The sequence below is a fragment of the Brienomyrus brachyistius genome, chromosome 9 (assembly GCF_023856365.1).
Source record: "Brienomyrus brachyistius isolate T26 chromosome 9, BBRACH_0.4, whole genome shotgun sequence".
In the NCBI taxonomy this organism is placed as follows: domain Eukaryota; kingdom Metazoa; phylum Chordata; class Actinopteri; order Osteoglossiformes; family Mormyridae; genus Brienomyrus; species Brienomyrus brachyistius.
The window spans coordinates 681,778-694,979 of record NC_064541.1 but is presented as its reverse complement, the minus strand read 5'-3'; the positions used below and the strand labels follow the sequence as shown (position 1 = coordinate 694,979).

Genomic DNA, 13,202 nt, shown 5'->3' with positions numbered 1-13,202 from the left:
GGTTTTAAATGCACAGCTGCAAAGGCAATGATAAGTAAATATATATTCAGCCATTGTTCTATTAATTTAGCTTTACGCACATCTTGGTATCCAGCTGTGTTGTGGGTAAAACCTGACTTTATCTATTCAAATTAGACTTGCATACCATCTCATTTAGGCAGGATAAACACGACTGTAAAGTATGACTGGGCTATAAGTTCAATACATGAGTAAATCATGTTGGTATTTAATCACTGGCCACAGGCCCTGGCCCTCAGCCTGAACCGACTTGTAGCAATTTGTTTGTTTTTCTAATTTATATTAAGTAATGTTGGTTAGAATTAAGGATCAGAAGGGCATAGCGCTTAGATTTACTACTGAGATTCAACTGGCACTATGCATGCGGTTATACAATATACCCTTTTAACCAATCAGATTTGAGAATTCAAAAGTAGCTGGTACAAATACATTTATTTAATGATATTTTCTGATAAAAATATGAAAATGAATGGATATAACTTATTATAAAGACCAAAAAATGCTAATAAAGCAATGAGGGTGAGACTTACACAGATATGCAATTCCTAGCACTGGGTCTCCAGCAGCACACTGACGGCTCTGCCGCACTGCCGCAGTGCTGTCTGGCTGGCCAGCCAGCTCCCTTCCTGACCATGCGGTCCCCAGGGTGTGCGAATGGGACGGGGCTGCCAGACGACAGGCATCTGTCACAGCCGCATCCACAGAGCATTCTGCACCTCTGACCTCCTGCGCTTCCCTGACACTCTGCATCGCTGTGCATTTGAACACTCTAGCACCTCCTCCTCCCCATTATCGACAGACGCGGAACAATATCGGCCTTCTTTCACCATGTCCAGCAGTCCCCAAGCTTCTCTCCCTGTTTACTGCCTTGGCTAACTGTCCATTTCTTGCAGGATGTTCTCTTTTTATTCAGCTCTACTCAATTTAGTCTTCCTTCCCTGGTGTCCTCTCAGTAGTTCAGGGTGAATCCTCAAGGGTCAGAAAAGAGAGAGACCTCAGAACCTGATCTTTCCTGGCTCCTGGCTTCTACTTCAAATACAGGCCACAGACCATTATACGACCCGGATGGGTTTCTGAGAAACTGCATTCACCTTTAAAATGACATGCAAGCCCTCAGGTCCTTATAAGGTTGCACTGAATTTTGGAAATAGGACAGTGCATCTTATTATTAGCACAACGCAAACCATAAGCTTTTTAATAAAAATGTGTGTTGAGGTAGTGAAGATCAAGAACTGATGCAGGTGGTATTGCCATTACAACTGTAAGGGGTGCAAACATCTGTCTGCAGCCTCACCGTAAGAGATCCCAAGGATAGGAACAGAATTAACGTCTTGGCTCATGTCAATACTTCAGCACATTTTCACTGAATATATTCAAATACCACAAAAATATTTGGCATAATTTATAAAGTATAATTTATGATTCTCTGTTTCCCTGCTACATCAAAGGGTGCTATGGAGATATTACAAGATTTACAATGAGCAGGCACTCAGGACACAGGGCACAGAGACCATTTACAGGTCACACACCTTGGTTACGTTAGCAATGATCACACATGGGGAGAGAGGGGCTGACAGCGTCAGGGAAGGCAGTAGAGTGAATGGAGGATTTAGTTGACTATTCATAACCCCACTGAAGTTTCCTCTCACAGCTACTTGGAAAGACCAGGCAGTTTTTCCACCAGTAGGGTGCATTTTGCTCTTCATTTTAGAAATGCATTACTTAGAAAAAAGTTGCTAACAATCCCCTCATTTTTAGTCTTCACAGTGCTTTTTAAAACAGCCGGCCGCCATACATACCCATGCTGCCAATTAATAAATAACTACTTGTGCCGCTTGAGGAAAAAAAGTAAAAAATCATGCCTTCCATCTGCTTCTCCTAGTCCGCAGTACAACCTAAAGAGATATTAGCCGTTATACTGCCCTGTTTTATGGAAGAGAAGTAGAATTCTAGAAGCTTTATCTAATAAATATAGCAGGCGCCTCACGCGGGCTAATTCACATCACTCAGAAAAAGTAGCTCGATATCAAATCTATTTCTGTCACAAAGCGTTTCAAAAGGGAGACATTTGCGAGGGCTGCCAGAGGAGACATACAACACAGATGATAAAGCTTTTAAAACACAGTGGGGGGGGGGAATCCAACTGCGGGAAATGTTTATTTACAGTCAAGTCATTTCAAATTTTTTATTTAATTTGTGTAAAACTGCACAAGACTGCGCTTGAAACATGGAGAAACGAGGGGCCTCCTCCATTTCACGGCAATTAGCTTGTTAGCAGAGACCAAACCCAGTGCAACGCAATAATGAACAGTCATCAGGAAAGGGGAAATGAATTCAGCAGCGAGACCAACAGGGGCATCCTGTGCCCACTCCTGTTAAGGGGCTCGGCACGTCGGGAAGCAGAAGTCAGTCCATTCCATGGTTAAGAACCCCGAAAGCCATCTCTATCCACGAAAGGCAGCATGAATGCGATGCCCTAATTAGACGCGTGGCTATATGCAGAACCTTTGACAGCAGTGGCGAGATGAAAATTTGAACACTTCCCCCGAGAGAGCACCTGGTACGCCTCCTTAGCATATGCTTTTATGCAAAGTATCTTTCACACCATTATCCATCTTTGGAAGATATTAACTGGAGCAATTTAGGCTAACTACCTTCCATACCGTAAAGGCGGTAACACTCTTGTCAAAGGAGGAAGTGTATGTTTAGTCCGAAGTCCAGCTGTTAATCACTAAACCATCTGAGGCCCATCTTCTGAATATTACAGGTAGCAGTCCAACTGCATTAAACGTGGGAACTAGATACTGGAAACCCAGAGCAGTTGTGTTTAACAGATTCAGAATAGCGTCTAAGGTGAGACGGACTTGCAGCTCAAGGTCAGTTTGTGACACAGGCGTTTATTTAGGCCGAGTACACCAAGCTCAAGAAGAATATAAAGGTTGTCCGTTTCCATGGAGAGGGAGATGTACACTGGCTTTGGCTTGCAAATGGAGGAGCTGAATACCATGGTAAAGAACAGCTCTGGGAATGACAGGGGGACATTGAGTAAATGCCGCATCAACGCTGGTGTAGAAGCAGATTGTAGCTGACAGGCAGCATGTCGACCCAATCGCCCCCTCTGTGTCTGTGCACCTGAGCCTCCAGTCAGAGACAGCTAGCGAAACAGACATAGCTAATCAATCAGTTCCTCACGCAGGATTCACAAATCCATCCGTTCCCCATTCCCACTGAAGGTGACGGTTACTGTTCCAGCATCCATCTGCTCGAGGGACAAATTAGCGAACGGCCTGCGATTATCTCACAACCTGAAAACAATATGAAAGTCCTGAAACCCAAAGCGTTTTGCGTTGACTACAGCAGGAAATGGTATAAAGCATCAATTATGAAGGGAAGTGCAAAACCACCTACCATGTATTACAAGGAGTCTTAAAACATCAAACACCAACAAATAGAGGAACAGGAATGCTATAGAAATGTTACAGGAATGCTATAGGAATGTTACAGGAATGCTATAGGAATGTTACAGGAATGCTATAGGAATGTTACAGGAATGCTATAGGTTGCCATCCACGGCGAGACGGCATTTCTTTCAGCGATTTTGTAAACTGATGTTAACAGTCCTCCATAACGCACAGTGTGTTGGCATATAGTAGCATTTAGAACAATCAGCTTGACAATGGGTGTATCCAATGGCACACTGCCTTACTGTGCCTGAATCTGAATGGCTGAAAGGAGTGTTTGTGTCAAACCTTACGCAAAACTGAAAGCTACCGAACTCAAGAGAAAACCAAAAGTGGACAAGACAGCCAACAGGATTTCCTGTACGCACGCGAAACATAAGGCCAAAAAGTCAACCACAGACATCTGCCATTTTAGTAACGTAGAGTCAAACTCGAAGTCTGAAGGTACAAGAAGGTCATCCACAAATCAAGGATGTGAACGTTCAAGTCGATTTCTCAGCTACAGGAGATGGTTTATTTATTCCTGTTGCAGGGGAATTGTGTTTGATGGCAGCTACCTTTACAAAAAAAAAAAAAATCCGGTATCTCTCTTTTCACACTAGCAACATGTCAAGTCGTATCTCAAAGCTATTTTTATGCCTTTGTCTTATGAATTGCACAATAAAACTTCCTTCGTACATAACAGAAGATCAATATCGTAAAATAATAATAATAATAAAACCTGATCTCTTCCAACAAAGCAGAACCACAGGTATCTGCAGCGAATCAGCTCCCTGACCACTCCGACAGCAAAATGGTAAGACGATCGCACCCATTTCTTGACCTCAACTCAAAATTTATTACAGTACTAGCACCTAAAAATTGCTTTACAGTCCTTATTCCCGATAAGATAAAAAGGAGCGTTACCCCTTCTCCCCGGCATCTCTGGTGAGTCCAGGAAAGCTGGGAGATCCAGAAGTAAAGGTGCCAGAATACTTTAAACAACATTCGGACAAAACCGAATCAATCATCAGAGAGAATAATCTATCGCACACTCAAAAAAAGATGCCACGACTTCTCTTGTCCGCTGTAATGCCACAACCCTAGAGGGCGCGGAATGTTATCGATGCAGCAGACCCACATGACGAGCACAAATAAATGTATCGTGGCGAGTCTGTCAGTCCTTCTAATAAAGGGGATGACAGCTATTAAAATTGAAGTTGCTCTCTTTTTTTTCAGTCACTATAGGTTTAATACTAGCAGCAGCCCAGACAGGGAAGCTAACAATTTACACGACACCCGTCACTGCAGGTTAACAAAATGTGCATTCCACAACAAACATGACACGGTTATGACATTTACTATTAACAGAAATACACAAATATACATATTAATCTACACCATTTAAAGTGCAGTGCAGTGCAAAGGAGGAGGGTCCAGCTGCAGACGCCTGTAGAGTGGAGCTCCACCGGAAATACGTGACCTCAACTCTGTGTCACAGCGAATAAACCCTAACCGGAGCTCCACCTTACGTCCTTAAAGATCACGTGTCACCTGTGGAAGTGACGTATTTCCGGTGGAGCTCCACTCTACAGGCGCCTGCAGCTAGGCTCTCTTTGCAAAGCTTGCCAGTAACCGCATAATTAGTCCTGCTGACCAACCCCGTGGCATCACATTATTTTCAGCCAAACGAGGACAGTGGGTTGGGTCAGAATTCTGCATGGGTGGTGCGTCAAAATGGTTATCATTGTGGTGATTACGGGTCATACGACGTTGTGCTGCTGAAACGACACTGATTCCGTCAGTTTCAAGTATATGGTCATCTTAATGTCGAAGGTTGATATTTGAGCTGCCACTAACGATGATTTTTCTATGGATTAATCTATGAACTATTTTACCGATTGGTCGATTAATTTAAACGATTAAAATTAACTTTAACGGTCAGGGGATTTTCTGGAGGAAAATTATTTTGACAACTACAAAACCATATGTCACTGCAGGGATTTAGATAACGGACGTTGGCTTTTTGCCACTATATGGACATTATTTTCACCCATAATTCGATAAAGAGAATAGAAGTTTGCATGAAATATTAATGAGATGCATATTGTGATCCCCGAAAGTCAATAACCTGTATAAATTCAGCGTATCATTATGCTTATTAAATTCCGTTAGTGGAGCGCCATATGCTATTGTTTTGGTAAATCATGGAAGCAATAAGTATTAAAGTTGCAGTATAGAAAGGGACAGCTTAACAACTACAACATCTTTTAAAAGAAGAGATATTGTGGTTGAACTAAGTAAAAAGATGTGGGTGGGGGGGCGATGCGTTTTCTTGAATGAAGTCCAGCACTGTTTTCTTTTCTTGGTAACTATAATTTTCATATTTATTTCAGTTAATGGATTTTTAAAACAGTTTAGGTTTCCATTAAAGTCTTATTTTACGGTAACAACACTGGTCCCAACAAGCCAACCGTGCACGAACATACAAACTGGTACCAAAACATTTTCTCAAACACATATTCAATGGAGATTCTAAAGTAGCAGGCAATCAACTTCATGCCTTTAAAAAATTCTCTACTAATAATGTAATAAACATCAATAGACAACATGGCGGTCTTGTCTACTCTTGCGGTCCTTCATCCAGAACAGCTCCTGAGCATTTTCCCTTCAGGTGCTTGTGCATAGCACTAGTGTCGCTGTGTTATACCATCGGAACTTTGCACAGCGCAAAAACCACCTTTTTGTTTAGTGATAATACATCCATAATTATATAGTGATATTATAGGAAAACATTTCTTATAATGAACCGAAATGTTTTTAAGTTCATAAAGGTGTGCTGATTTAAAATATTGATAGACGCATTTTCAGCGTTGACGGCATCGACTACGTTGACTAATCGCAGAAGCCCTAGATGATACTGATAACCTAAATGCCAAATGTTGGAAGGCACAACAAGGAACGATACCTACAGAGGGTGACAAAGACACTGGGTGAGTGCCTGACAGTGACATTAAATCCATCACAGTGTATTAGAACAGACAGATACATAAACCCTAACTCTGAAAAGAACAGACCATATGAAGGTATGCGCCAAGTCACACACGTGCACACACTGGTGAGAAAAGGAGACAGTCTGGGAATCACTGCGCTCACTGTGGAATCACTGTGTTCTCCACCTGTATCACTCTCAGGAAGGGAAAACAAGTGAGGACATGCCAGACGAGATGCCACCAAGGGTTCATCACGAGAACTTGGGGGAATGGGGGTGTTCCATGTGAAGCCAGGGGACAGAACTAACCTCATCTAGCTGGGAAATGTAGACGGGTTTCTCCTCGAAGCCGATGGGCATGGCTTCGGTGGGCGGGATCACCACCTCCTCAAACATCTTGTTGTTCTCCCGTTTGATGCCCTCAGGCAAGAGCATCTGTGAAAACAACAAATTAAATCACTTCAATAACAACTGCAAAACAGTACAGTGACACCTTAATGGGGGAACTGATACCGATGCCTACAACAAAATATCAATTTACAGTGAACAACGCATAAGGTTTAACAGTATCCTGCCATATTCCATAAGCTCTTATCCAGGGAATATACAGCAGATAAGACACCAGGGCAGGGAACATACCCCGGATACGACACCAGTGGCCTGTACTACGAAGCGGGTTACTGGCTTATCGGGGTTACCTATCAGATTTAAGGTACCACAGTTTAAATGGACTATATATTCGTTCACTTACATTTTGCCCAAACTACCTTAAACCTGACAAGTTACCCCGATGAACCAGTAACCCCGCTTTGTAGTACAGGCCACAGGGCAGGGAATATACCATAGGATAATATACCAGGGCTGGGAATATACCCCAGAGAAGACAGAAGGGCTGGGAATATACCCCAGATATGACACCAGGGCTGGGAATATACCATAGGATAATATACCAGGGCTGGGAATATACGCCAGAGAAGACACCAGGGCTGGGAATATACCCCGGATACGACACCAGGGCTGGGAATATACCATAGGATAATATACCAGGGCTGGGAATATATCCCGGATAAGACACCAGGGCTGGGAATATACCATAGGATAATATACCAGGGCTGGGAATATATCCCGGATAAGACACCAGGGCATTCCTGGGGACACAGTACATGCCATGGGTATATTTTTGAACAACAGGAGAAAAACACAGTACCTATAGAAACCTCATAAAAATTCACACACACAAAGGTTTGTAATTATATCTTTGTGGGGACTATCCATTTTTATCAGGAAAGTTCTAATCCCAACATGACGACCTTAACCCTGCCCAGTCCTAACCTTAACCATAAGTAACCAAACAAAAGACGAGGCTTTCTGCATTTTACTTTTGTACACTCAAATACACAGACAGACATGCGCACACGCACACGCACACACACACACACACACACACACACACAGAGAGAGAGAGACAGACACGCACAGATATAATCAGACAGATCTATACACAGAGAGACAGACAAGCACACACAAACACCCAAACATATATACATCGACAGACACACATACATACACGCACACATATACACAGACAGACAGGCACACATACATACACGCACACATATATACACACACAGACAGGCACACATACATACACGCACACATATATACACACACAGACAGACCTATACACAGAGAGACAGACAGGCACACACAAACACCCAAACATATATACATCGTCATGCACACAGACTCACACACACAGAGAGACAGACAGACAGATACACATACATATATGCACACATATACACAGACACAGACACACACACACACACACACACACACACACACACAGACAGGCCTATTTTTGGTATGAAATGACTTTTGTTGATTATATTTTTCTGACTGATGATATACTGACATGACATTTATCAAAATTACAATGTCCTAATAAAGACTGTGGTTGCCTTATTCCATTTTAATTTGTATATTTTCAGAGCCTGATAAAACAGAATTTGTCAAACTAAATGGATGATACGTTTTACACAAAGTATTCAAATAGACTATAATTACCCAGGATCCACGTTAAAAATTGTTAATTTATTAACTTATGAAATAATTTTCACATCAGTCATTCAGGGGTCATATCTATAAAAACTGATAAATATACCTGAACTGTCACTTACATTAATGTAAGCAATAAACGGTAAGAGCAGTATGCACATTCCAATATGGTTAGTATTTTATGTTTCCACATTGTGTCATGAAAAACAAACAACTTAAATTAGTATTTATATAATATTTTACAGGTCCTGTTTGCTGACTACAATCAACATGAACCAGTACGACTAGTAGAAATATGTGAATTTCTTTAAGAATGACTCTTTTGGGTGTTGTAAAATATAAATAAACCCAAGAAAGCCTACAGGCTATGTATCATTTGTCTTTCCTAGTGTGGCCTGGCAAACCAGCTTATTCAGTGGTTTTGCGAATTCATAAATTCTATATCAATTACAATGTGAATAATGTGATAATGTGCTACAAAACTATTCTGGGGAAAGTAATTTGGTGCGTTTCCCTGCAACACTGTGCTGCCTCTTCCACACCTGCTGCGGCAGATTCCGGAAGTCAGCTGAGAAAACACCTAACGAGTAAATGTGCTGTCTACACTGTGAAGGTCCTGCTGTCCCTTCTACAGGTTTGCTAAATAGACGCTACAAGAAAACCTCTCGCTAATGAATGGCAGGTACACAGGGTCAAAAACCAAAGAAAGAGCAGAATATTTACAGCTAACGCTAAGTGGCAAGGCCAGTCAAATGTGATGCAGAACCTGCAAACGAAGTATAAAAGTGACAGCTGCTTTCTACAGGTTATATAGCTTTCGTTGCTGAAGCAATTCAAATTAGCATCATGGTTGAGTGTTTCATTTGACTGCTGGACAAAAGTATATTTTTATTTTGCCATCTATCACACTGCAGCGTCAGCATCTGTCAGCAGCATGCAGAAGAGACGACACCAGAATTACTTAAATTCAAGAATGCTATCTACTTTCTTAGCCTTGGTCCCTCCGTAACCATGCAGACACAAGTAAAAATACACTCTGTGTGTGTGTGTGTGTATGTGTATGTGTGGCAGACAGTCTCACTACAGCTGAGCAGTGCTTCTATAACCAGTTTGGTAACATTTTCCGTTCCAAAAATTTCAGCAAACATACTTAAACAAGCAATTCAATCTAATTCCTTCTGTCGCTTTCTGCTTCCATCCATCCACAATAAAACACACACTGTATCGTAATAATCCAACACTGTGACTTTATGTTGCGTATTACAATCAGTATATTAAATACATGAGTGACTGGTTTACAGCTCATAATATTTTTAAGAACGCTTGTTTGTATTACATTTTCATATTATAGATTGTGGTTAATATTTTGTTAAAGTAAATATCAACTATAATAAGATAATTCACATTTCCAGTATGTAACACCAAGGGCTGACTGGCAACAAATAAATAGCAGCCCGGGTAACTGGTGCTGACCCAGGGCGGAGGTGGGGTGGCTTGACATATTCAGTCATCTCGACCTGAAAACACGGAGACCGGCCAACAGGGTGGGCACTCCTGATGCAGGTCTATCGGCTATAGAGCGCCTGGCCAACGGAGAAAACTCCTGAAGTCAGTCTGCACCAGTGTAAGACGCATCTATCCCTCTTCCAACCGCTTATCCTGGTCAGGGTCACAGGTGGCTCATTATGCCAGGCAGTACAGGGCACAAGGTTCCAGCCCATCGCAGGGTCCATGCAGCAACTCTGAGAGACACCATCACACACTACTCAGGAACATCTACAGGCCTAACTGGCCATCTTTTGGGAGTAAATCCATGCTATAAGGAGAGAACACATAAACACCCCCACACATGCATGCACGCACATATGTACGCAAGCATACACGCAAACGCATGCATGCACGCACGCAAGCACATATGCACGCAAGCACACACACATGCACACAATGGAGAAGGTGAGAGGTAACGGCATTAACCACTGAGCCACACAGCTGATAACCACTTAAGCTATTTTCTGACAGAAACAATAGAAATGGCATGTGGTCAAATCTGTAATGGCCAAAACTACAAACACCATTAAGCTTAACCAGTAATGCCATCACATACCAGTACTCCCTCAGCTGGGAGCATCCAGCACTGATGCAGAGCAGAAATGGGCAGATGGTGTGGTGCCACCACGACCTTCCTTTGTTCTTCCACATTTGTGCATCCCCACACAGCGCATCATGAAGCAGCCACCTCCGATACTACGCCAATACGGCACCTGTGACTTCACAGCGGCCTTACAGGGCAGTGCGCCAAACTTTAAGGATCGATGCGAAATAACAGAGCTGGACACTTCCAGCTGGATAAAAACAGACTATCAGGAAGCAATAGAGGAAAACATTTTCATAATTACACCGAGAGCATATCTATGTATACCGCTATGCTTTGCTAACGAGAATCTCGTATGTGCCGTTGAAAAGTCGTGCATGACACCAAGTTAGAGTTTTATACTGAAGAAGACACGCATCTAATAGTTTTGCACATATGAGGAATAAAGGGATAAAATATTGGTGTCTTGTTGAAAAGGACTTAAACGTGGCAGGGAATTAAGGACAGGGTATGATTCATTAAACAGCACACCAAGGTACAGCATGAGGTAGAACTCTCCATTACAGGGAACATATCTGGCAATACTTCGATCATCTCTAACAACTGAAACAAAAATAAGTATAACAATTCAAACAATATTATGTATTTTTTGTGCTGATGTGTTATTTAACCATCTGGAGTCTGAGGCGTGCCAGCCGCTTATGGCTTAATGCAAGGGCACAAGCACAGAAAAGCCTTTAACTTCTCAGCGACAGCGTCTAGGCCAGTGACCTGATCTTTGTGTCATTCTGGTTTCTAAGCTTCAACCTCCTGTTTGCTCAATGTCTTGTTGGCCTTCTTTCTGTCAATTTACCACAATACATTTATGATCAAATCTGACAACACAATCACTGCCTTCTGTTACTCATTAACCTCCCTGTGAATCTGTCAGTCTTATTCCTGCAGTCTGCAGTAATGACTGGAGATAGGAGGCTGTGGACCCATATACATTATATAATACGGAACATCCAGAACTCTGACAAAGGAGGTGCTAGAGGGCCATTAAAGACAGTAAAGGGCCATGAAATGAGACTAAACTGCATCGTATTGCATTCCTGATCTAAAAAAACAGAGTGCAAAAGCGATTAAAACGCATTTTCTGCACAGATCCGGGTAGCTGGCAGATCTACCTACCTTTAAAAGCAAAAAACAGCCCTTCAAATTAGTTTATGCAAATGAAGAGGAATCTGTCAGAAATGAAAATGAAGCTAAAAAAATGAAAAATTTAAACTGATTAAAACCCAAAAGCTGTAGGTAATCTCAGTACTGATGATGCACAGTATCAATGAGAACTTTTATGTTCTAAATATTGGTAAATAAAATATTGATATCTATCCATAACTGAATAAATTTAATGTACAATTTAGTCCAAAACTGGGCCATTCTTTCATGTCTTAGGCAGAGAGCTTGAAGACACAGGTGTGTAATGTTCAACCATGTTACAACATTCCCTATTTTTGGAGGCACTCTTCTGCGGATTTTTTTTTTTTTTAATCTATGTTACTATTTTCAACAGCTGGAATATGAAAGCTGTATCCCGTATTCCTCTGAATAAAGACAGAAATGACAGGCTCATCGGATGGAAGAGCAAGGAACACACACACACACACACACATACACACGAGATTGATAAGACATCTTATGACCCTGCTAAAACATGCAGCTGAGGAAATGTCCGGATGCAGCATCTCACCTTAGCCCCTCCGACGAAGGCAGACATCTTGATGGCTTCAGCGTAGGAGTCATACACATGTGGGTAACGGATGCGCTGGTACTCTCGCTCTCGGCCAAACACGGGGGAGTGGCGGGCTGAAAGGAGGGCCTGTTCCCTGGAGAGCCAGTGACAGGAGCATATCAAGACTGGCAGCCTCCATCAAGCTGGACATGCTGCACAACACTGACACTGGAATGACGACTGATACGAGACTGATGACTGACACCAGGGCTGAGCAAAATCACATTGATATCATATCGCACACAACAACCAAAGGGCTTCAGATGACGGGTGAAACATTTGGCCAAATGCCACCTTTTTTGCACAGGCATTTCTTTACACCCACAATTTAAGCAGATCAGTAGTGCCCCTAGACATTTTATGATGCCCAGAAGTTAGTAATCAGCATAAAAACGGCATATCATATGTTTAATAAATGTGTTGGACTTTAATCTGCAAAACCACCCCACCAACATCATTTGATCTATCTACAAGATCTCCTCTATAAATGATGCTGTGGCTGCTAAGCTGTTTCTTTTTTCACTGCATATCCTACTGAAGTATACCAAAGCATAGTATACAAAAACAGTATTATGTGGTGTGCTCCGCTAACTGAATTTAATATACATAAAGATACACTGAATTTATACATTAACATTTGGGTGTCACAAAACAAATCTCATTCATATTTTAGGTGCATTACTAATCTGCTTAAGAAATTGAGGCAATAAGTGAATATCGGTATAGTACCGAAAAGCTGATGATATCGCCCAGCCCCAGCAGACACTGACAAAGGAACGATGACAAAGGTATGATGACATACATTGACACAGGAAAAACGACCAATGC

General features: G+C 41.9%; 1 protein-coding gene across 2 annotated transcripts in view; it reads right to left on the bottom strand.

Moving 5' to 3' along the window:
• The window catches only part of ascc3 (activating signal cointegrator 1 complex subunit 3), a 174,477-nt gene that overhangs the window by 124,255 nt on the left and 37,020 nt on the right, over positions 1-13,202 (bottom strand). For both annotated transcript variants that reach the window (XM_049027147.1, XM_049027146.1), the window contains exons 7-8: positions 12,333-12,468; positions 6,760-6,885 (exon numbers count right to left, since the gene is read on the bottom strand). In XM_049027147.1, coding sequence (XP_048883104.1) covers positions 6,760-6,885; positions 12,333-12,468 — 262 coding nt within the window. The remainder of the gene's footprint in view (positions 1-6,759; positions 6,886-12,332; positions 12,469-13,202) is intronic.